This window comes from Prionailurus viverrinus, chromosome A1 (genome assembly GCF_022837055.1).
Source record: "Prionailurus viverrinus isolate Anna chromosome A1, UM_Priviv_1.0, whole genome shotgun sequence".
NCBI classification, from domain to species: domain Eukaryota; kingdom Metazoa; phylum Chordata; class Mammalia; order Carnivora; family Felidae; genus Prionailurus; species Prionailurus viverrinus.
In genome coordinates, this window is record NC_062561.1 from 142,851,984 (window position 1) to 142,878,634 (window position 26,651).

A 26,651-nucleotide genomic window follows, 5' to 3' on the forward strand; every position below is an offset into this window, starting at 1 on the left:
ACTAAATGATGTAAGTAGAATATAATTAATAGTTAAATGTTTGATTTACCAGGAATATATATTAGGTGCTAATAGTAACAACTTCAAAGATACTTAGGACTGATTTTAAAACGCTGTCTTGAAATACTAAATATCCATTAATAAATTTAAAACTCATACACATACTTTTGCTAAAATAGACTTGCATTTTATAGATTTTTTTTTGTACAAGAAAACTATTTACATATGTTCTGAAATGTGACCCATAAACATATGTGAGAAAATGTTAACTAGTTCAAAAGAGATTCCTTCTAATGCACGAAGTCTTACTAAAAATGTCAAATAATCAAATATAAACTTTTAAAATACCAAATGATCAAACCTAAATGCTGATGCTACTCATTCATTTAATAAATATTAATTGACCACCCACCATGCGTTGTAAGTACGTCAGTGCTTAAGGATCACGGCAGTTAGTAAGATACAGAAGAACTCTGTGTCGCCCCTATAATGTCTACACTCCTTTGGAGACTATAGAGAAGTAAGGCGGCAATGACAGTAAAGTATGGTAAGTAATGAGTAATAATGTATACTGTGTCATGAAAACATCTGGAGGAGAGAAGCATCTAAACAAACTTAACCGAGAGAGGGAATGCTTCCTAGAGGAAGAACACAGAAGCTGAGAAACAGGATTAAGTAAAGGAAAGTCTTGAGTAGGGAGGTAATTATCCAAGGAGGAGTAACATGTGAGGCAGCCCAAAGGTCTTTTCTCAAAGAGAGATAGCTGGTGGTCTTCTACATTTTCTCAAAACTGAAGGTCTAATTCTCTTTCCACGTGTGTGTATTCTTTTTAAGAATCTTTCTTTTTTTCAGAAACTTTATATTAGTTAGCTCATATAGATGTTCCAACATATTCTTACTGGGTGCATTATTATCCTATAACATTCAGGAAAGTTAAGAAACTTGCTCAAGGACATTGCCAAGAGTGGCAGGACCGGAATTTGAAGTCCATCTAAAGACCACGTTTTCCCCATTACACCATACCAGCTCCCTTCAAATAAAAATATTTAGGAGTGTAAAACTAAAATTTAATCATAAATTGTTATGACTACTAAGGGTGGTTTTAAAGATAATTAAAGCTCCTTAGCTTTACAAAATTATCATACAGGGGTGCCTGGCTGGCTCAGTCAGTAGAGCGTGTGACTGTTGAGCTCAGGGTCCTAAGTTCAAGCTCATGTTGGGTGTAGAGATTACTTAAAAATAAAATCTTTTTAATAAAAATCATTATACACTTAACACAAGCAAGTTTAAAAAAAAATTCTAAAAGACAGGCCGAAAAACATGGGGGGGAAAGAGAGTGCTAAAAGAAGGGAAGAATCAATATTTCCTAGAATTGATTTTTGCAGAGGAAATACGATTGCAGTTTATTAAAAATGAAGTCATGGCAACATCTCAGAGCACATGTAATTATGTTCGATGACTAAAAAATATGTTGTTTTTTCCCCATAGCAAAAAATGGCAATCTATTATCCCCAACTCAATGGTTACAACATATACTTAAAAATATAAGGTTTTTAATGTATTTGAGATTCCCTTTAGTGTAATAAACAATTCTTTTAAATTAGAACATAAAGAGAAAACTCCATTTCTGGAGGAAAAAATACATAATGCAACTAATATAATACAAGATTAAAATTTTCTAGCATATTGACTTTTGCTATCTGAAAAGATATTGAGTACACTGAACAAAATTTTCCTTCCTAGAAATAAGATACTTTTTATAAAGTATGTAATCACAGATATTCTGATATTAAACCAGAAGTACAAAATTTCTCTCAAAGAAAACGCTATTACAAACCAAGTAAATCCTCTGCTGCAACAAGTGAATGATTCTGCATATATTTAACTTACGGCTTTTAAGATAAGATTTTAAAGGTAAAAGTGTTATTTTGTTATGCAGCACTCAATTTTGATGGGTAATTACTGTTTACCTTACTGCTTAGAGTTTCAGATGTTAATCTAATGAAAAGAATTTACTGGTAACTAGCTTTTTAACTTTGCAATGATGAAAAGCCTGTATTAATTTAACCTACAGATTTCATTTGTTCTGAACAGGAAAAACAATATAAATCACTTTTAAAATCATTAAATCCTGACTTAAATTAATAAAGTCATAATTAGGGCATTATGCTGTGTTTGTTATGGAAGTGGCAGGGCGAGCTGCTTTAATTACTGTCTGTAATAAAAGGAGCAGAGAGCGTACTGCGCCCCAATCAGTGCTGTCAGCCACGACTGAGCTGGGCTGCAAGCTCATCAAGTGAACGGGCAGCAGGCTCCCAGGGAAAGGGCCATCATGTCTGCAGAGGCCACTCGCTGACAGCAGTGGGGAAAACAGACTCATACAATCCAAGGTATTAGCCCCAATTATTCAAAATTTTAATGACACTTTAATACATGATAATGTTGATAATGGGAATCTTAAAAAGCGCGAACACTTAAATATCTTATGACCGTCTTCCTTCACAGCCCTTGACTCTAATATTTGGATCATAATCTTTTTACTATAACATTATTTAGAAAAATCAATTGTCTTACTTACATAATGGCAAAGTGTTGAAGGATTTAATTTTAGCCCTCAGCAAAATTGCTACAAAAGGTAATTAAGTGTTTCATACCTACTTCTTGATCACTTAACTCAGCCTTCCAAGGTTATACCAATTTTCAAAATGTAACCCCAAGATTTGTTCAAGTTCAAAATGAAAACTAAGCATAATAAGTAGTAGAATAATTATGTGAACTAGTATTCTAATTAATTCTACAAGATTCAGTACCTGCTTGGGGAAAAAAATGCACACACTTATTTTCTCACTCACTTTATGAATTAAAGGGAAATGTTATACTGGGAGAAAATATCACAGAATGGTTTCTGAAGGAAATTCTGACAAAATATTACCGTTTCCGTTTGCTTTTGGAGTTCCTCTTGGCTGTTCTTTTGTTTCCTACTTCTGATGCACTTTCACTGTCACTCTTATGCTCACTGGAAGAGTCCTCACTGCTGTCATCACTACTGTCTCCCTCCTCTTCTTGTTCTCCACTTGCACTTCCAGATTCACTGTCTGAAAAAATATAGTCGGATACTCCTTGATTTATAGCCATTTGGTTATACATAAGGACCCAAGTAACTGTCAGTATTCATCACAAATAAAACCAGATGTTGAATTTTAGTTTACTGGACTCCACTTGTTCAATACTCTATTTCCACGCTCCTGTCATTCAGACCCCCACATTCCTATGGCAGGGTGAGTGTGGGGAGCTCCTAAAGACAGAGAAGGCATTCTGACAGTGGGTACAGAAAAGGAAAGAAAAGAAGAATCAAGTAAACCAAATGTGAGAGAATCTTGCTTTTCGAATCCTGAAGTATCGAGTTACGGCAGAAACTTTTTTTTTTTTAAAGAATGACATAAGCATAATTCATTCCTCTACCAATGAGAAATTTTATTTAGAGAAGAAGGCAAGAGCTGAATATTCTCAGGAATAATTTTGAGAGGGGAATGAGCCATTCAAATCATCTGTAAGAATTTCTCAATTCAAAGGCAATAGGCAAAATTACTAATTAAAAAAGTTATTACTTATTTTAGCTAGAATAAGCACTTTCCATAGGTCAAACAGATGATAAAATGACATTGTAGAGGTAAACACTGCAATGTTTTATGTATAAATTGTGTTATACTAGGACTCTTCACAGAAGTGATATGTATAGTGTATTTATGTGTATTTGAAACATGAAGTATCATTTTTACTATCTGAAATGATTATAGATGCAAAGCTTTAGCCCAGATAAGAGGACAGACTGTTGTCCTATCTATTATCTATCTGATGAAGTGCTCTTAGGCAGGAACATATTATAATAAGTAAATAATATCTAAGTTATGAGGATTGATTTATGTATCACACAGTGAAAAGCTAAGATTACCCGTATTTTTTTGGAATAGCAAATGGTGGTTACAGGCATGGGCTTTCAAACTGGAATGTCTGGGTTCAAATCCTAGCTCTGCCACTTACAACTTAAAAGACTGAGAAAGTTATTCAATCTTTCTGGGTCTTGGTTTCCTTTCCAACAATGATGATAATAACCCTAGCTACTTTACAGAGCTGTTGTGAAGATTAAATGATTTAAAACATATAAAGGTGATGAGGACACAACAACACCTGCCACACAGTAAGGCACTCATTATCATCAGCTTCTACAAAGGGCAAAATTTATTTTACCCAAATTTTACAAAACTGCCGAATAGGATATTTTAAATTTGTTGTGATATCAAAGGTGTGCACATGTATATATTAACTCAGATAAATGACTTATCCCATAAATAATGAGAAGAAATTACAGCATCTAAGTGACTCTCTCATGTTAATTACACGGGAGTTCAACATGAATCTGGGTCTAGTTCACTTCAGGCACCATTATTTAAATATCCAAGTTAGTAAAATCCTTAAGGAAATTTGTTTATCCTCTAGAAGACTTCCTCATTGAGAAAATAATGTCATAATTTCTAATGAGAAAAGTTACTGTATTCCTCCAGTAGCTAGCACAAAATTGTTGCCACATGGCTCACATCAACACATGAAATGTCTCAATGGAATATTTCAAATACGTATTTTAACTCTCTCCCTATTGCAAAATAAATAAACAAGCATTAAAAACAAACAAACAAACAAACAATGCCTGGGTAGCTCAGGCAGTTGAGCATCCAACTCCTGATTTTGGCTCAGGTCATGACTGCATGGTTGGTGAGATCAAGCCCCACATCGGGATCTGTGCTGACAGCAGGGAGCCTGCTTGGGATTCTCTCTCTCCTTCTTTGCCCTTCCCCCACTTACGCATGTGCATACTCTCTCTCTCTCATGAAAGTATTAAGTAAACATTTTTAAAAAGTCTTTTTTTTTAAAGTTAGCCTATTAACAGGCATGAGCTTATGAATAAAGGGGGTGTAGACAAATATGCATATGGTACACTTGTAACTATTCAAACAGATCTTTCTCAATAGTCAACATCATTCCTGAAATCTATTTTTTAGCATTCACAATCTAGATTGAAATATTTTCTCCATTTTCAGCTTGATATGAGGCATTACAGGTTAATTTATCAGATACAGAAAATAAAGATTTTGATAGGGGGAACAGACGAAAAAGAATGAATTACCTTAGAGTAAGGTGATGGATGACCAAGTAATAATGAAAAGCTCTTGGTTCTGCCAAGGAAAAAAGGTTTTAGAAGAAAAGAGTGTCATTTGATCTTGGCTCAGATGTCTCCCAGGTAAATTGTTTTTAATATTTAAGACAGAGAGAGAGAGAGAGAGCCAGCACATGTGCACACACAAGCAGGGGAGGCACAGAGAGAAAGGGGGAGAGAGAATCCAAAGCAGGCTCTGCCCTGTGAACACGGAGCCTCATGCAGGGCTCAAACCCCACAGCCTGTGAGATCATGACCCGAGCCGAAATCCAGGGTCGGATGCTTAACTGACTGAGCCACCCAGGTGTGCCTCTTAGGTAAATTGTTAAAAAAGAGTGGGAAAAGTAACTCCAATAGGTTTCTTAAAAAACTAAAAATAGAACTACCCTATGACCCAGCAATTGCACTACTAGGTATGCATCCAAGGGATACAGGTGTGCTGTTTCGAAGGGACACATGTACCCCTGCGTTTATAGCAGCACTATCAATAATAGCCAAAGTATGGAAAGAGCCCAAATGTCCATCGATGGATGAATGGATAAAAAAGATGTGGTATATATATATATATATATATATATATATGCACACACAATGGAGTAGTACTCGGCAATCAAAAAGAATGAAATCTTGCCATTTGCAACTACGTGGATGGAACTGGAGGGTATTATGCTAAATGAAATTAGTCAGAGAAAGACAAACATCATATGACTTCACTCATAGGAGGACTTTAAGAGACAAAACAGATGAACATAAGGGAAGGGAAACAAAAAGAATATAAAAACAGGGAGGGGGACAAAAGAGAAGAGACTCGTAAATATGGAGAACAAACTGAGGGTTGCTGGAGGGGTTGTGGGCTAATCCTGAAATCATTGCTTCACTATATACTAACTAATTTGGATGTAAATTTTAAAAAATAAAAAAATAAAGTTAAATTACAAAGTTAAAAAAAAAAGTAACTCCAATACATTTTTCATTGTGTCAGTTGCTCACAGAATTTTAGTGCTGAAGGGACTTGAAAGTATCCACCTCTATTTCTTCATTGATCAGACACAGAGAAAGGAAGGTACCTTACTCAGCTGGCAAAGCTAAAATGCAGAACTTCTAAATCCTTCCTACTCGATAGTCTTTTCATGGTATATTGTTATCCTAGTCATTTTAGCTCTTTGACTCTTTGTAATACACAGAGGTTTATTAATTTTAACTTCACTCTATACAGGGCCATGTAGAAATAAAAGAGTATAATATGGATGAAGAACATATTGTGCAATGTTTAAAATAAACTTTACATTTCTACAAAAGAAAGTTACTTTTAAAGGCCCCACTAAAGGCTTATCAAATATAATGTTTTCCAGTATGCTATGAATATAACAGGCAATGCAGGTTAGAATGCAGAAAAGCATGAGTTTCTGTTTCAACTCTATCATTTACTAGCTGGGTGTTCAAGAGGCAAAGTCAAATGAGAAAGGATGAGAAATTACTTTTAGAACAAAACAATGCATTATTGTACAAATTTGTTTAAGCCCACTTGGTGAATATTATGTACTAGGCCTTATGTTTTGTTGGAGGCACAGTATATCAGCTTTAGTGAATGAAGTTTTTCAATAAATCATAAACCCCACCACTGTCACTGCTGCTATCAGAAGAGTCCTCTTCCTCCTCCGATTCAGAATAAAATTTCTTAGCAGGATTCTCTTTCTTTGCTTTTCCTGCTGGAGTCCATTCTTTTGCCTGTTTTTCAAAAAAGGAAAATTGTAAATATAAACGAATTCTCATTAAGGGATTCAGTCTTCTGGCAAACAATCATTCAGGATCCACTGTGAACCCAGAAGAAAGTTGCCGGTCCCAATAGAGAAGGCAACTATTAGAAGAGCTGACATTAAGGCTGATTCCACTTTATTCCTAAATAGAGGAAACCAAACCTCACTCAGATTGCATTCTGTTAAATCAACAACTTTATTTTACATAAAAGACTTTTGTATTTGTTGGTCTGCAACAGATGTGAACTAAAGTAATATACTCTAGAAGATGTGAGGCATTTAGAGGCAGACACAATAACAGCATGAAGAAACGAAAGATCAGAGCTTAATACTGAAGTTAAAAAAAAAAAAACAAAAACACCTGAAAACAGTACAGGCAAATCAACAATCCTAACCATCTCAGCAGCCTAACCCCTCAGGTAATATTTGATTTCTCTTTCTCTTTCATATCCGAAATATCTAATCCACGAAAAAGCTTTCAGCTACCTTGGTCAGAGCCATCTTCTCTCAGATTACTGCAACTGCTTATTTTGCTTCTATCATACCCCCCATTCCCCAACTCCAAATGTGCTTATCAGAGCAGGTAAAATGACTGAATTAAAGCCTGAGTCTAATCAAGCCTATCTGGGGTTTGAAGCTTGCCACAGCTCTCCATTTCACTCAGAAAAAGCTAGCCCTTACAAAAATCTGCTTGCCTTGCATGACCACCCCCCCCCCCCCTTGCCTTTCTGACCACCTTCTGCTTCTTTCTGGCCCACTTTGCACCACAACTGTTCCCTCACACACCTCAGGTATGTTCCCCTGAAGGGCCTTTCCCCAGCTGACTGCACTTCCAATGCTCTCCCCCAGATAACTGCACGTCTCACTCCCTCCCTCACTTCCTTCAAGTCTTTGCACAAAAGTCACCTCAGAGAGGACTACTCTATTTAAAATTCCAACCTCTCATACCTGGCACTTCTGTACTTTGCTGTATTCTTTTTTATTTTATTTTATTTTATTTTATTTTATTTTATTTTATTTTATTTTATTTTGGTCACAGCACTTATCAGTTTCCAACACACTATAAATACAATTTACATATTTATTTTTATTGTCAGTCTGTCACTGCTAGAACATCAGCTTCTGGACAGCAGGGGTATTTGAATACTTTGTACACTGACAGATCTCAAAAGTGTCTGGCACAATAATGATTAGTTGTGTGAATAGCTCCTCAAAGACTTTAATGCACTGAATTAAGTAAAATAAATTATTTTCATAATTGTGACTTTGATTTATCAAGAAAAAATTAAATCCTGTTTCATATATTCTGTTATAGTGCAGACAAATCTCTATTTTTTAAGAAGTCAAAAATGGTTACAACTCATTTATTTATCAAAGATTTTTTTTTCTTTTTAATTTTTTTTAAGGTTTATTTATTTTTGAGAGAGACGGAGTGCCAATGGGGGAGGGGCAGAGAAAGAGGAGTCACAGAATCCAAAGCAGGCTCCAGGCTCCGAGTTGTCAACACAGAGCCTGACATGGGGCTCAAACCTACAAACCATGAGATCATGACCTGAGTTGAAGTCGGATGTTTAACTGACTGAGCCACCCACCCAGGCTCTTATCAAAATTTCAATTGAGTTCCTATTATGTGCCAGCTGGCTAGAGCATATATTTTGCTGTAAAGGAATTTATAGCATGACAGAGGTTTAAGAATGGTTCTCAACACTGGATGCATGTAAGAGTCAACTGGAATATTTTGTAAAATACTAACATACACAAAAAATATACTAATTCTGAAAAAGCTAATGCCTGGGATTTACCTCCTAAGATTCTGATTTAAATGGTCTGCAGCAAGTCTCACATAGGTTTGTTTTTAAAGATTTCCATATGATTATAATATGCAGCCAGGGTTGTAAACCACTGATCTAGAGGACTTTAGGGCTTAAGGTATGTTGCTCAAAAAGATAAGCTTCAATAACCTGGAAAATTACTATATGGACAATAATAGAAAAATGAGTAAAAATTACTTGAATATATTTGAATATGATACATAAGGTCAGCAGTACTGCTTTCTTTTCATATATATTTAAAATGCTGTCTTCCAAATATGAATAAAGATGCTGTTCTATAAACAAAGTTCTATATTTAATAAACAATTCAGTTCATATTTTTTCTTAAATCCTTAAAACAAACGTATTTTTTCTGAAGCCTGGTAAAAAATGGCCGGATCAATTTCTGGGGGAAAAAAAAATATTTAATCTAGATGGCTTTCAGGGTAAGACCAAATTAACAAATAAGGAAAATTAGGGTTCTATGCTCAAAAAGGCAAATTATCTTGACATGGCCATGAACTCTTTATTCATGGAGTTTTAGGTTTTAAACAATAAAAATATTTTAACTTTTTTATAGTCTTTTATGACTATGATAATTAAATCATTCTAAGCATCAGAAATAATGGAGAAAGAGAAGAGGAAGAGAATAATGAAGGACTAATTAGAAAAATCCTAGGAGAGATAAAATATCAAAAGTAGATGTGTTTACAAAGTAAAATACCTTTGATATGAAAAAGATGGTCTGTCCCTAAGGGGGTGAGATTTTCTAGAACTGAGCAAAAAAATTTGAAAGGATCTTCAAAACTTATTGGTATCATAATATAAATATACGTTATATCCAATATCCTGGAAACGGTAGGGTGCAATTGTAAGTCATTTCTGGTGTCAATATAACTAGTTTCCCTGTCAGATTACCTAAACCTAGGCATTTTTCTTAACTAAGGTTATATTTCATAATAATGAAATGTGATCCTATAAGATCACGGTATTGTAAAACTAGGATAACACAGTGTACTATGTGCATGAAATGCATTGATGTGACTTTGGAGGAGGGGTGGTAGAGTGAGAGGTAAGAAAGACTATAAGGAACACTACTTTCTGCACTGTTGCAGCTGCACTGGATAATAAAACTAGGTATATTAATTTTATACTTAATTGTATCTCTTACAGTATAATTTTAAGCCAACATGTCCAGAGACCAGTAGATTAAAAGTTTTCTGCATGGTATCAATGGATAGTGACAGTTTTCTTCAACTAGGTTCCATCACTTTTAATTATTCTCCACAATAAGTTATGAGTTATTAATTTCTAATATGCAATCAGCAAAAAGGAAAAGAAATCAACTTGTCTCTGTTGAACTGGGCAGATGAAATGAACATGAGAAGACAGGTTAAGTACCGTCCCTATAAGGTAGTTAAAACTTAGAAGAGCACAAGACAATGGAAAAAGCCAGCCAAACAACCAATCCATCAGCCAACATAAGGATACCACTGAAACCAAATTAAACTGTGTAGCATTGCTATCAATTTCTGGGAAGATAAACTATTTTTATTTTCATTTTTTTTGGTGGAGTGGGGTAGCAAGGAGGAAGGACAGGATGGAAATGCAGAGGAGGATAAAAGGATGGTTGTACATGTGCCAAAGCATTATGTACCCAATAATGGAAAAGGACAGAACCATAAAAACAATGAGCAGCCATAATACGAAATTAGCAGAGATTAAATCTATGGAAATAATCATAACAAAGAACATGTCTTTGTGTACTAACATCTGACACGAAGTTGCACAAGTAAGCCAATCTTTGAAGAGTATTTAAGAGCATACAGATCTGAGTGAAAATCAACAAACTTAATTTCAAGGAGGAATGGACACACAATTAGTTTTAGTAAGTTTTACATTTTTTTAAATCACCTCTAAACAGAGATCATTTGTCACAACATAAAAATGACAGTGCCAAGTACTAGTACTAAGAATAGCACAGATTTGCAAACAAGCTCAAGCTTTCTCTCTTCACATTACATAATAAAATGTAGGCAGTAACAACATGAACGGTGGACTCTGATCTGTGTTGGAATCCCAGTTCCATCACTTACTAGCTATATAAGCTTGGGCAATTTACTTAGGTTCTCTGCACCCTAGTTTCCTCAACTGGAAAATAGGAACAACGATAACCATCATTTACAATCATTATGAGGTTTAAACAAGATAATGTGTGTAAAACATTATCAAAATGCCAGGGTTTGCTAAATTGAGTCATTATTAGTTATTATCACTTCTGGCCGTGCTTCAAAGCCAGGATAAGTTTGAGTAGTTAAGAGAAACGTATTTTTCAAAAGGACCAAATTACACAGCTATACCTATTACAGAAATTATTCTATTTAAAGCAATAAAAGGGCACCTGGGTGACTCAGTGGGTTAAGTGTCCAACTCATGATTTTGGCTCGGCTCACGATCTCACAGTTGTGACACTGAGCCCCACTTTGGGTTCTGCACTGAAAGTGTGGAGCCTGCTTGGGATTCTCTCTCTCCCTCTCTCTTTGCCCCTCCCCTGCCTGCATGCTCTCTGTCTCTCTCAAAATAAATAAATAAATAAACTTAAAAAAAAAATAAAGTAACAAATATTTCCATCCATCATAAGTGGAAAATTTAATAGGCAGGAAGGTTAATGTACTTTCTCATAGGAATCAGTGGTAAAGAACTCTGGTTATCTGAATCTTAGTTTAATACATCTTTCCTATCAGAAAAGCACCCAGAATGTAATACCTAATTGTTCTTTTTTATTAATCCTACTTAAAAAAATATTGGATATATTTCACATGATCAATTTCTAAAGACATCAGAAGACCTCCTTATTTTTCTTGTTGATGTAAGAAAAGGATAACATTAGAAAGAACATTAACTCTTTCATTTTAGTAGCCAGAATTTTTTAAAGATCTAGGGAAAGAGTATTTATGTGAGAGCTTTTTTTTTTTTAATGTGAAAGCAACGTAATATTCTTATTAGTTATGACCTTATCTAAGGACATCGTTTGTACACAATGCGACCTGTTTATATTTAGGCTGCACTTAAAACAGGTTCACCAGAAAATCCAGAAGAACACTTTGTATGGTTTTTCTGGGAGAGAACAGCAAAAATTATTTAGAAAAATATTGACAGGAAGCTTATGAATCTCTAAACAAAGTAGAAAAAGCTCAATCCAATGACACTAAATACCTTAGAAATTGAATCTACACAGCTACAAATGCAATACCAAAAATGTGGGTGGCACTGATGCAGAGAATTCAATTCTCTATTTCCTTGAAGAAAAGGAACAGTACATGTACAATGACATAGGAATACTACAATATTCAGTTCCCAAAACAGCGAGATATATCTAATACATTACATTTAGATATACCAGAACAATTTTCAATTTTCAACCCCTTAAAAAAGCTTTTATATAAAACAATAGTTATTCTAGAATCTCCCACTGCTTGACAAAATTAATTTCAGAAAGGTCAACTTACCAACTCTATTACTTCTACATTTCGAACTGATGGGTCCGGCGCCACCTCTGGCCAATTAGATAATTCCAGGTACCCGGTAGCTTTAGTGTTGAGAGTATGAGATAAAGTGCCAAGCTGGAAATGATCCCTATCTATTAAAATAGAGGAAAATATAAAATAAACAATATGAGCTGTATATAACAGAGAACAATCCCAATCAGAGCTCAAGGTAATTGGCATATTACCTCAAATGTCAAGGAATAAATATAAACTAGGAAGCTCTTCATAGGTCAAAAAACTGATTTCAGTCCATAGATTACAATAATCTCCCCCATAATGGTCAATAAAAAAGCTAATCAGTCAGTGTGTTTAGAGGTGTTGCTCTGAAATGTAGCTTCTCTAAAAATTACTTTACTGTGAATATTAAGAATGACAGCACAGTTAAACAATCCATATACATGTCTTAGCACAAACACATTCAGAATTTTAATAGTTTTTCTACAATACTGAACTGCTTTTTATCACCGACAATTAAATAAGAAACAATATGAAAACCAAGGTATACAATCATTTGATTCTAACTCTAATGGCTACTTGTTAAATTGATAAAATTACTCCTTTTTAAAAAGCTGGAAAAAATAAGTCAACTTTCATCTTGAAAAACAAATTTAAATATAAAGGGATATTTTTAAGAAATAATTCTTCCTAGAAAAGTTATGTTAGTGTACATAGAGTATTTAATTAGTAAAAACTCACTATTAAGGTATATTATATTCCTTATTAAAGAAGGCTATTTAAAATAGGAATGAAGTCAATGTCAATAAGAAGAACACAGCTTTAATCTATTGCTCAGCTGAACTGCTTAGTAAGAATAAAGATAAACTCAGAAGACTGAAATTACTTAGGTAAATAAGGTCTATAAAAAAATGTTAATATGAAGGTTGCTCTGGAGAACAGATGAGTAGAAAGCATAGTGTTCTTATATATTTATGTATATTAATCACTTATATTTTCTAAGAGCTAAATTTTAAATGTATTAGAAATGGGACATATTGTCATAATTTTTTAGGTAATGTGTATTTTGCCATTATATTCTGATAATAATACCTTTAAAAGGAGATTCAAGCAGTGGTGCAGGTTTTTGTGCTAGGAATATTTTTTTGGCATATTTACTTAAAGCTCCACTCTTCTCATTCGGAACAATAAGCTGCCTAATAAATCTTGTACGGTCTCTGATGTCGTAGTTTTGATCATACTTGCCGAGATTTAATATGTACTGGGTAAGCAATTTTGTCTGTTGGAAAAAAACAGAACAAGATGAGAATACAGTTATTTATGATTATTGATAACTCTGGATAAACATATTTAAAGAGGTAATAAAAATGAATGGTTATGTCAAACAAATGTTGTTCCGTAGGGAATATGCATTTCTAACGCTGCAAATGGAATTTTGAAGCCAAAGCACATGTCCTCTTCAGTATTGGGGAGGTGAATGCTGAGTACTGAGAAGCAGCCATGTGCTAGATTATTAAACTGCTGAAGTGGAAAGAAAGGCATCATTAAAAAAATAATCATATATGGCAAACCCGCTGAAGGGTCTACGTGAGAATAATGAATGTGGAAATACAACTAAAAACATGGCACTCAAAACTTAATCGGAAAAATATGCAGGACATCAAAACATCAGAGAGTATTAGGGGGCTGGCAAACTGCTTCTCCTGAGGTGTGTTTTATGAAGAGATACTGTCCCTGGCATAAGCAGTGTCTGCACTCTGACTGCACTCAGTTACTTTACCCTGAATTATGACCCATTAAAGCAGACACATGAATCACTGAACTGGATTACTGCAAATTATTTGCAGTGCATTTAGCTGTTACTTTTTCATAAAAGCAAGCTGCTGATGCCCTCTAAAAACTAGGATAAAAGACTCCTTCCATTTCTTTCCCATGCTGCTTATAGCCTCTAGTAATATTGGTCATTTATTTATTTATGTAAGGCAGCAACTTATTACAGTAGCTTTTACAGTGTAATAAGATTTCCTAAGTCAATTTTTGAATGTACTACATTAACATGTATTGAGATAATTTTAATAGTAATTAAACCAAATTTGAAATGTTATCAAAATAGGTTTGAATTTTAAACTCCAGTTACTTTATTGAAAAAGCATAGTTTTAATTTAGGTTACACAAATACAATTGTAACTATAAATTAAACAGGATTCATAATATATGGAAAAAATAAACATCGACATTAGAACATTTTATAGACATTAATAAAGGATAAAAAATGAAATCAATCAAGTCAGGCACAGCTAAAGACAATTCAAGAACAAAAAGTCAAAGTATAGAAGTGGTGTGGTAAACTCTTTTACAATAATAATTGGTTAAGATAATTGATTTGAATAGAAAGCAACCTTCTTGCAGTAACAATGTATTTAAAGGAGCATTAACCTAGTTTCAAAAAAGTAGAACTATAAAAAATACAAGTGAAAAATGTTAATAGAGTTATTAGGAATTTGGTTACCAATAATTGCTATTCACTAATTAGTAGACCATGGTGGTTCAACTGCAAATGAGAAAAATTCATTTTTAAAGAAAATTAGCAAAATATTCACCAAATGAGGAATACAGCTCAAAAAAAGTGTGGTATCCTGGACTGTGTTATTAACTTTCTGAGATAGCCTGGCAAATATACTAACCCTTAGTTATCTCAAATGCACAGTGAGAATTTACAACTAGGTTAACTCTCAAGTCCTTCTGAGTGGTGAGATTTAGAATATGCAACTAAAATAAAGAAAAAAATTAGTCTGTTCATTGCAATGATTTTCAAAATTTTAATTTCAGCATAGTTAACACAGTGTTATATTAGTTTCAGATGTGCAATCTAGTGATTAATTTTTGTGAGCTATTGGAGTGACACATTTCTGATCTCCAAAATTAATTTTTAGAAAATTAAACTACCTCAATATATTAATAGACACTAATGAAAGGGAATTTTTAGGAATTAAAATTTTGTAATTTTTAAAGTATCCATTTATTGACTACAAAACTTGTTTTATTACACTGGTGGCCTTACAAAATAGTTCTATTAAAAATCCATTTTCGGGGCACCTGGGCGGCTCAGTCGGTTAGGCATTCCATGTGGGCTCAGGTCATGATCTCACAGCTCATGAGTTTGAGCCCTGCATCGTGATCTGTGCTGAGAGCTCAGAGCCTGGAGCCTGCTTCGGATTCTGTGTCTCCCTCTCTCTCTGCCCCTCCCCAACTCACACTCTGCCCCCCATTCTCTCTCTCTCTTCCTCCCTCTCAAACATAAACATTAAAACATACTTTAAAAAATCCATTTTCAAAACTAAAATTCTGTTTTTCAAAACTAAAATTTTCTAAAAGATAAAAACCTATCTATATATAATGATGCATCAAAAACATTAAGTAATTATTCACTATATGTTCATACACTTTAATCAGTTTCTAAGGTGTATCTACCTCTAATAATAAGTCATTGACATTTCTCTGAAGAACATATTTTTATATGGCTTTATTTTGAGCTTTTTAAAAAAAGTAAGATTGTCTAATAAATCTTTTTCAAAATTGAATTTTATGATCAATAATTACAAAACTGTTGACATTTTCAACGTACTCTTCTCTATAGACCATAATATTTGTAATGAAGAAAACACCCTCTTTACATTAGACAATCTGGTAAGATTAAAAAAAATCCTGTTGAAAGAAGGATATTCTCACCATGCTTTCTTTTTCATGTTGAAATCTGTAAATATGTTAAGCCCTGATATGTAACTTTTACCCCTCCATTCAATGAAACTTTTTTTTGATAATTATTTTTATGAGACAAAACTTTTAAATAATTCTCAGGGTGCCTGGGTGGCTCAGTTGATTGAGCGTCCAATTCTTGATTTTGCCTCAGGGTCAAGATCCCATGGTATTATGATCGAGCCCCACGTTAGGTTCTGTGCAGACAGCATGGAGCCTGCTTAGGATTCTCTCTCTCCCTCTCTCTGCCCCTCTCCTGTTCACAAACACCCCCCCCCCCAAATAAATAAACATTAAAAATAAAAGATTCTTTCTTCCCTTCTGCTCCTATCCCCAATCAAGCTTTCTCTCTCTAAACTTAGAAAAAAACCCCAACTTTTTAAGTAATTCTCTTTATACTTTTTAACATATTTCACCAAATTTAGAAAATGCAAAATCAACAGCATTTACAGCATTTTTGACAGAATAAACTTCCAAATGCTTTATTTTGATTCCATTTATGGCAAAATGGAACAAACATACAAAAGCTTTGAGTGAAAAAAATCAACCTAGTAACAAAATTAATCAATTTTCTATTTGAAAACTGGCATTGTTTAGGTCCTTTTTCTGCTAATGGAGCCAAGACATTAAGAGTTACTACTTCCTTCTTCATATGTAAAAAGAGAACTTGGAATAAAAAATGAAGAAAATTAATTTTTAAACAGTTATCTAAATGAGATCTTGTATCAAGAAAGCTATGTAAACATCTTTTGTACCTGTATGTATTTGTCATCTGGAGACACAATCTTCTTTTTTTTTTTTTTTTTTTTAATGTTTATTTATTTTTGAGAAAGACAGAGACAGAGCGTGAGCAGGGGAGGGGAGAGAGAGAGAGGGAGACACAGAATCTGAAGCAGGCTCCAGGCTTTGAGCTGTCAGCACAGAGCCTGACCCGGGGCTCAAACTCACCAACTGTGAGAACATGACCTGAGCCCGAAGTCAGTCGCTAACTTACTGAGCCATCCAGGGGTCCCTGGAGACACAATCTTCTTAAAATAACTCTTAACTTCTTTTTAAAAATTAAAAATGTATTGAAATCCAAGTTAGTTAACATATAGTGTAATAATGATTTCAGGAGTCGAATTTAGTGATTTGTCACTTACATATAACACCCAGAGCTCATCCCTACAACTCAACTTTTTAAATAGATGCTGATCTTTTTTCAGTACATTTTATCTTCTGGTCGTTGTGTGGTCGGTGACATCACTACAACTCTCATAGTGGCTGGTAAACACTGATAAACATTTTGTGCACAGTGAGAAAGTCAGTACTTCATTCTTCATTAAGTCTACACTTCCATCTTTAAGAAATGATTGCTGCTGGGTTTATAACAAGATAAAGAAAGAACTTCCCAATAATAAAATACATAGGCTTTAGATTTACGCTGCACAATAAATGACAGAAGTAGCGAAGTGAGAGTGTTCTGCCCACTCTCTAACGATCTATGGCAGGACCGTCTCTTGCACATATTTCATCTACAACCCACCTCAAACTTCCCATGTTTTCCTCTGACTCTCTCCACTGACAACTGACAGCTTCATGCTTTGCACAGGCCATGGCACAACCATACAAGTTGCCAGCGTGGCCAGCAGATGAAACACTCACACGTATCTTACCACCAGTGAAAAACTGAATAATTTAGCTCCTTGCCCTGTCAGGGCACACTGCATTTTACCAGCACACATTCTGCATGCCGCTCTAAAAAAGAAAAATTAAGCTACATCTCAAAAAGGTTGGAAAAACAAGGTCTTTCTGATTTAAATGTCTCACATAAGAAAATGAAATCTCTCAACGGGAACCCTCTTGCACTGTTGGTGGGAATGCAAACTGGTGCAGCTGCTCTGGAAAACAATGTGGAGGTTCCTCAGAAAATTAAAAATAGACCTACCCTATGACCCAGCAATAGCACTGCTAGGAATTTACCCAAGGGATACAGGAGTACTGATGCATAGGGGCACCTGTACCCCAATGTTTATAGCAGCACTCTCAACAATAGCCAAATTATGGAAAGAGCATAAATGTCCATCAACTGATGAATGGATAAAGAAATCGTGGTTTATATACACAATCGAATACTATGTGGCAACGAGAAAGAATGAAATATGGCTTTTGTAGCAACGTGGATGGAACCGGAGAGTGTTATGCTAAGTGAAATAAGCCATACAGAGAAAGACAGATACCATATGGTTTCACTCTTATGTGGATCCTGAGAAACTTAACGGGAACCCATGGGGGAGGGGAAGGAAAAAAAAAAAAAAGAGGTTAGAGTGGGAGAGAGCCAAAGCATAAGAGACTGTTAAAAACTGAGAACAAACTGAGGGTTGATGGGGGGTGGGAGGGGGGGAGGGTGGGTGATGGGTATTGAGGAGGGCACCTTTTGGGATGAGCACTGGGTGTTGTATGGAAACCAATTTGACAATAAATTTCATATATTGAAAAAAAATTATGATGACACAAAAAAAATAAAGAAAATGAAATCTCTCTTCATTGCACTTGTGTGTTACATGTCATTAGACAAAACCACAGCAGAGGTGAAAAGTACAATGTGGAGGTCTACGAACTTAGTCTGATCTAGTTTAACACAACTATTGATAAAAATGAAACATGTGAGACAAATCCCAAACTAAATCACAGAGGCAAGAGACATAAATGAGATCTGTTCCGGCCAACAGTTACAAAGAAAGTAAACAATGGTCAAGTAAATAATCATGGGTATTTAATACAATCAAAGACTCAATCCAAAACCAGATGGGACATTAAACAGTACTTTTAAAGAGGTTTTACTCATAAAATTATAAAAGAAAAAGAGAATAATACAGTGTACCCTTAATAAAAAATATTAATATCTTATACACAGCTATTTGTTAAATTTTGATTTCAGATTATTTTTTCTACTTAGATTTAAGGGACTATGAGCAGTAATAACTAACAGATAATGCTACCCAGACACTATACCTATTATATTCCTTTCAGAATGACTCTCAGTCACTGTAATATAGGAAAAATGTATTTTAGGGAATGCTGTATAAAAGTTTTTTAATCCATTATTTAAAAAAAAACTCAAAATATGGGCTTCATATTTCTACCTAAGCACTCTGACAAGTAATAAACAGATAAATATTTGCACAAACAATAGCTTTCTTCAAATATTTAGTAAGTCAGCACAAAATAGTAAAAAAGGTATCTTAAAATATACTACTAAAATCAGCTGAGATATATTTTTAATTTAAGGAAAATAAAAAAGTACACAGAATTCAGCATTTAGCATAGTGAAGATTAATATTGGTTCCACACAGCTGTTATTCTGAAAAAGAAGGATACTGGTAATTGGTTTGGTAAATGAAAGAAAGCAACACAAAATTCTTAACCTAAACCAGAGGGAAATCTAAGCAGTACCAGTGTTCCATGTCATCAATTTCATCACTTCATGACTAACCAGGATTCTTTATGTGACTTGGATGAAATTTCATAAATTTAACAGTATTCATATTTTTGTCAACTTGAAAAGTATTCTGTAAGCTCTTTCTTTACAAGCTGTATTTACTCGAGTTTCTTAAAGCCAAAAAAAAATATATCCAAGAAAGGGTAGAGGTGTCACAACACAGAGCCTGAGACCCTTTTGCTAAGTCATGTTAAAGAAGCTGGGGGCAGAGGTAGATTTCACCTAAGACCTGAATCACGGGACAAAAGAGAATTTGCTTTTAACTTCAGGAAGGATGCCCAAGATGTAACTGTGATTTATAAAACTTCTTACTAAGAACCAAGAAGTCTAAAAAGTAATACAAAGGAAAGGCAAATATTAAGGATACTCAATGAATCACTCTTCTAACAGCAGCAAAGCAGAAACCTGTCTCACAGAAAATCAGAGTTAATTAAAATGCATGAAGTATATCTATACATGTCAGTATTTTAAAAACATGGTATTAGGTGAAAAAAGTAGGTTACAAAGTATACAAAAAAATACAGTATCTACCTATGCAAAATTGCAAAACCCACACAACAGTAACATAGTGTGTGAGCATATACTCATATACTAAAAATGTAAAAACACACATGACTGAACACACTACCATTATGACAGCAGCTACTTGCCACATTCCTTTAAAAAAGAATAAAAATTATGGCAAAAACATTGAGTTAGTCTTAGTGGTATATATGTATTTATACTATTTTACACTTCCCTATAGGTTTGGGTTATTTCATAATTAAAACGAAAACATGATGGGCACCTGGGTGGCTCAGTCCGTTAAGTGTCCGACTTTGGCTCAGGTCATGATCTCACAAGTCTGTGAGTTCAATCCCTATGTCGGGCTCTGTGCTGACAGCTCAGAGCCTGGAGTCTGCTTTGGATTCTGTGCATCCCCTCTCTCTACCCCTCCCCCTCTCATGCTCTGTCTCGCTCTGTCTCTCAAAAATAAATAAATGTTAAAAAAAAAAAAATTAGGGGCACCTGGGTGGTTCAGTCAGTTGAGTGTCCGAGTTTGGCTTGGGTCATGATCTTGCTCGTGGGTTCGAGCCCCATGTCAGGCTGACGGCTCAGAGCCTGGAACCTGCTTCGGATTCTATGTCTCCCTCCTTCTCTGTGCCTCCCCTGCTCACGTTCCCTCTCTCTCTCTCAAAATAGATAAACATTAAAAAAATGTTTTTAATTAAAAAAAAAGAAAACAGCTAAGTGAAACACTAAGCTATAATACTTACCACTACATTTAAAAGATTATAGGAAGTTTAAAAAAATGCACCCTTTATTCATTAATTTTTAGTTGCTATTAATCCCTTTAATAAACTCAGTTTTCTGTCTCAGACCTCAGTAGACTATTGCAAAGAAGTCATGCTCAGTCTTTACACTATGTCCTAAGAGTTGTAGAGCTTCAGCAACTTCAACTGCCCCTTGCCCCCTCTCCCATTCTTTCTCTTTTAATTAAATTAAATTAAATTAAGAAATTATAATAATACCCAATTTACAAAGGATAAAACTAAGTCTTGGATAGGTTATATAATTTGTCCAAAATTATGTACCTAATAAGTGGCAAAACAGGATATGAAGCCAGACAATGTAATATTGGAGCCTATACTCTCAATCACTAACTACCCTCCAGTAACTGACATCAAATAGTTCTATGGTAGTCATCACACACAGTTAATCTGCTTTCCAAATACAAACTTCCATCTGAAATAACTCAGAGTTAGAAAACTAAAGAAGCTTACTGAAGAAATCCACATACGGAGTTATAATTATAATGTAACAGTTAAAAAAAAACTATATGGGGGCGCCTGGGTGGCGCAGTCGGTTAAGCGTCCGACTTCAGCCAGGTCACGATCTCTCGGTCCGTGAGTTCGAGCCCCGCGACAGGCTTTGGGCTGATGGCTCAGAGCCTGGAGCCTGTTTTCGATTCTGTGTCTCCCTCTCTCTCTGCCCCTCCCCTGTTCATGCTCTGTCTCTCTCTCTCTCCCAAAAAAAAATAAATAAATGTTGAAAAAAAAATTAAAAAAAAAAAAACTATATGAACCAGCTTTATATATCTATACCTAAAAAGAAAAATATTAAAATGTTAAAGAGGAATATATAATACTAATGATAAACAAGATATTGATTTTTTTGATACTGTATTTTTCAGTTCTAAAAAACTTCCATTTGAGTCTTTTGTATAATTATATTTCTCTGAGAATTCTTATCTTTTTATTCATGGTGGGTATATTTTCCTTTATATTGCTGACCTCACTTATAAAAAGCTGCTACAAAATGTTTGCTTGCAAATTCCAACATCTGGATCATCTCAGGGTTAGCTTCTGTTGTTTTTTCCAATTTTCTTGAAAAGTGATCACACTTTCCTGTTTGTGTGTGTGTGTGTGTGTGTGTGTGTGTGTGTGTGTGTGATAAAACATATAATAATTACCGTCCTAACCACTTTTAACTGTGCAATTCATGCAGAATATTGTACAACCAATACCACCATCCATCTCCCAAAATTTTTATGTCTTTGTAAATTGAAACCCCATACCCTTTAAATAATAGCTCCTCATTCTGATTCCTCATATATGAGTGGAATAATTTTGGATTGTATCTTGGAAATTACGAATGTTATATTATAGAGGCCGTGGACATTGTTACACTCTTTGAGTGAGTACTGATTTTTGTTTATTTTAGCAGTTAACCTGGTCGAGTTCAAAGTGAAAACTTTGTCTCTTTGCTGCAGCTCAAATTTCAGTTCAGTTCCTTTATACTCAGCTGTGCTGCTCTGAATGCACCTTGAGCATGTGTGGTTCAGGGGTCAACCAAAATTATTCACAGATCCTGAGGCTCCCCCACTATGGCTCTCTCCTTTCTATTATTCTTCCTTTACTTTCCAACATCTATAGTTTCCCTGAACTATGTTCTCTACTTCCTCAGGCCAGAAGGACCTTGGGTTTTCTTTTGGAGTTTTAGCACCTGTGTGTAGTGCCAACTGTGGCCCATCCTCTTGGATAAAAGCCCTAAAAGTGGTGACATTCCCTCGGTGCCACTCTCTTCTTCCAAGTGTTAATTTCCCTCCAGGATCTTACTGCTTTTCTACGCTCTTCTGAGACTTTGGGGATTTATTTTTTGTATTTTTTCCAGAGTTGTTCTCTGTGGAGGGTCAGTCCAGCAGGAGCTAACTCGACATACTGAAAGCAGACTGTTGACTTATTTGTAAATGAGTTTTCACACCAGGTAAAAATATTTTGAGGTATTAAAGAAGTTCATTACTCAATTATTCTTCAAGCCAACAAATGAACACAACATGCTCAATCTTATAAAAATTAACTTCGACATTTCCTATAACTAAATAATTCAATAACAATTCTGGGATGCTCACTAAGTTATTCCACAGGGAATTCAGATAGACAAATAAATGTCAGGACTTCATGGCAAACCAGTCCCTGGGCACTGCCACAGTTCAGTCTTAAAGATGGCTAAAATAAATTAAATACAGAACATAAATTTTTTACAGCTAGCCCAAAGAAATAATTTTAGTCTCTCTCTTTTATTCAACAGGTATGAACCACACAATTTAAACATGCTGTCAAGCGGATGGTGCTAAAAAGTGCCCTTTAATGCTTATTTTACCAATTCTCTCAACCCCCTTTTCTTAATGAGAGACTGAAGAGCACAACCCTAGAGACACTGTCATTCACCTATTTTTACATTTAATCATTTAAAAACAATGAGTTATACAAAAATATATGCGAAAATTTGGTATATTTTCAGGGTGCCTCAGTGGCTCAGTCAGTTAAGCGCCCAACTCTTGATTTCAGCTCAGGACATGATCCCAGGGTCGTGGGATTGAGCCCCACATCACAATCTACCCTGAGCTTGGAGCCTGTTTAAGATTCTCTCTATCTACCTCTGCCCCCCTCCCTTGCTCACACTCTGTATCTAAAATAGTAAATGAATGAATGAATGAATGAATGAATGAAAGAATGAAAAATTTGGTGCATTTTCTAAACATTAATATGCCTTCACGAGTTGGTGGTGAAGTCTATTTGTGTTTATCAGAAATATTATTCTTAAATATAAAATAGAACAGTTCAGAAGTTGAGCTCCAAAACTTCATTTAACAATACAGCTCAAGAAAAAAACATCTGGTACAAGCTACATTGTCTTCAAATTCAAAAGCTATGGAATATATTCTGTAATTCCTGAACAAATAGTACCACTTTCCATTGTTTCTTTATAGCTACAAAGAGGACCAAAACCAGAACCTTTATTTAGCTTTATAAGACATAACTACTTTTGGTCTTGATTAACATACTGATTTTGTACTAATTTTTTAATAACCTAGAAGCTAGATACATTTAGAGTAGCCAATTCCAGGTGTTATAATGACGTTTACAATACTACATGTATTTAGAGAACACAGGGAGTTCTCAGGCTAAGATGGCGTTTTTATCAATAAACAAGAAACTTGCAGCAAAGCTGTTTCATGACTTTCACCGCCCTTCTCATTCTATATGGCAAATCACTCCTTGTAAGTCCTTAGTCAAGAATCTTATCCTTCACAAAACGTTCTCTTATCTCTTACCTCCTTCCACTTCTGACTTGCAATAACTTTCTCCTCTGGAGTTCCACCATATCTTAACACCTCTCTTACAGCACTTACCACACCTATTTCATTGTTTAGCTGTTTTTCTCGCCTTTTCCCTTGACTAGAATGTCATCTCTCTGCACCACTACCTTCTAACATAGAACCTTACAGAAACAGACACCTAGTAATTGTGGAATGGAGACACTAATGCATGAATAGACCTTGGGTGCTTCATCAAATTAAAGAAGAAAGTATCACTTAGGTAGACTAAGGTTTAGACTCTTACCTGTTTAGAGTTGGTTAAATACAATTTTGCTCCCAAATTTAAAATCTGCAATTTTACTAGATCATCTTCACTAGTGAAGCCTTTAGCCATCTTCCTCAAAACATCAGGGGCAATTTTAGGAACTCGTTCACAATTTTCTCCAATTAGCCAAAGAATACTTGCTCTAGCCACAGGAACCTAATATTAAAAGCAGATTATATAGTTACAAATAAGATAATCATACGCTCCTTAATGTTAACATAGAAAAGGTTTTAAATATTATAAAGGTTTTGCATCCATTCATGTAATGAATATCTAGGAAGTGCCCTTTCAGTTATGGATTTTCTTCAGTTATCAAAAAATAAACACCCAGGAAAATATCATTAAAGGTGCTTTTAGAGATAATGCCTTAGAAAAGATTAACGGAGAAAAAAAAAATCATTGGTCTAGAGTCTTGATTCCGTCAGCGATGTGCAAGTTCTTGGGCCAAAGTTGGCTAGCCATGCCCATTTGTTTCTGTATTATTGGTGTAGCTTTTGCACTACAATAGCAGAGGCAAGCACAATTGACCTCTGAACAATACAGGTTTGCACTGGGGAGGGTCCACTTACATGCAGATTTTTATTTCAATAAACACAGTATAGTGCTGTAAATGTATTTTCTTTTCATTATGATCTTCATAATAACATTTTTTCTCTAGCTTATTTTATTGTAAGAATTCAGTGTATAATACATGTAACAAAAAAAAATGTGTTAATCAACTATTTATGTTATCGGTAAGGTTTTCGGTCAATAGTGGGCAATTAGCTGTTAAATTCCGGAGGAGTCAAAAGTTAAATCTGGATTTTTGACTGTAGGAGGGAGGGGTCGGCACCCCTAACCCCTGCATTGCTCGGGTGTCAACTGTTGTCACAACAAAGACCATAAAGCTGAAAATATTAACTATCTAGCAACTTACAGAAAAGGTTTGCTGACCTCTGCTCTAGGGCACTTATTAATAAATAATAAACCTCAAGGCCCATAAAAATCATCTTGAGTTCTTATTAAAACTACAGGGATTTGGTATGAGGTCCAAAATAACAGTTTTGTTGTGGGGCTCAGGAATCCACATTTTATGAGGCATCATAGATGATTTCTGAGATAGGTGGTCTGCAAACCATGTTTTGAGAATCCAATGGTTAACGGAGAAAAAGGAATACATTCAATAAAGACTATGATTCTAAATCAAAGCTGTTCTTGTCCTCTAAGTATCTGCACCCACAACCCTGGGAATATATAAAACTGACGAGATCATCAAGGTCTGCTTATAAAATCATGAATCCTGGTCTATTAGGGAGAAGATAAATTTGTCCAATGTTGCACTTTGGCATTGTATTTTTTTTAATAAAGTACATTTCAATATAATTTGTTTCTTTAAAAAACTGTTTTAGTACAAATTGGAAACCTTCCATCAGTACCATTAAGACCAACATTTTAGAGTATGCAAATTAGTTTTATTACTATTTGTTTATATGTATCCTCCCTTACTCTAAAAGAGATTTGAAGGGGTATGTAAATTAGTTTCTGTGAACATTTTCACCTAGTACAGAAAATTTGTTTATAATAAATGAAAGAGCCAATGACTATCATTAAGAGGTAGCATCACAAGGAGAGATAATACTCTTCCTATGAAATCCTTTCCAATTCCTCAAATGAAGTCCTAATATTTTCACTATAGTTTCACAGCTGTACAGGGCACAACCATTAAAGAAGAAAGTGAGAATACAGCCCTTTGCACAACTTAAATTTTATCACAATATCCACCATCTCAAATTCTCCCAAAACATCCATTTTATGAAATAGTATAAAATTATTAAAACACTCCTAAGTTGGGAATTTCACCAGAAGGGAAATAAGGTCATCCAAAAGCTTTAAAATCAAAGTATATATTTTCAAATACTATGACAATAATAGCATTATCTTGAAATTAATATTAGAATAAGTTTAGTAAAAAAGATGAAATCACAATACTCATGTAAGAAGTTTAAGTACCAAGAATAAATAATAAGTATAAAAGAAATGCTATTACAAATCTATTCATGAAGTATGACAAAAGTGATATCCTTACTGTACACTGATTTCTGGAAAGAAAGAGGCTATTTCTAATGTTCCAAAGGTTACACTGCATTAAGACCTTACTCCCAATTTATTATTTTAAATTGGGCTAAAGAACAGTAATTGAGTGGTACATTCAATTTTCTGGTATGAAGCAATTCAAGTTGCCTGC

The 26,651-nt window shown here is 34.7% G+C and overlaps 1 protein-coding gene across 4 annotated transcripts in view; it reads right to left on the minus strand.

The window, feature by feature from the left end:
* Positions 1-26,651, minus strand: part of AP3B1 (adaptor related protein complex 3 subunit beta 1) — a 261,409-nt gene that overhangs the window by 90,188 nt on the left and 144,570 nt on the right. For all 4 annotated transcript variants that reach the window (XM_047853236.1, XM_047853230.1, XM_047853242.1 and 1 more), the window contains 5 exons: positions 24,407-24,583; positions 13,376-13,562; positions 12,290-12,420; positions 6,832-6,940; positions 2,933-3,095 (listed from right to left, as the gene is read on the minus strand). In XM_047853236.1, the coding sequence (XP_047709192.1) occupies positions 2,933-3,095; positions 6,832-6,940; positions 12,290-12,420; positions 13,376-13,562; positions 24,407-24,583 (767 nt within the window). The remainder of the gene's footprint in view (positions 1-2,932; positions 3,096-6,831; positions 6,941-12,289; positions 12,421-13,375; positions 13,563-24,406; positions 24,584-26,651) is intronic.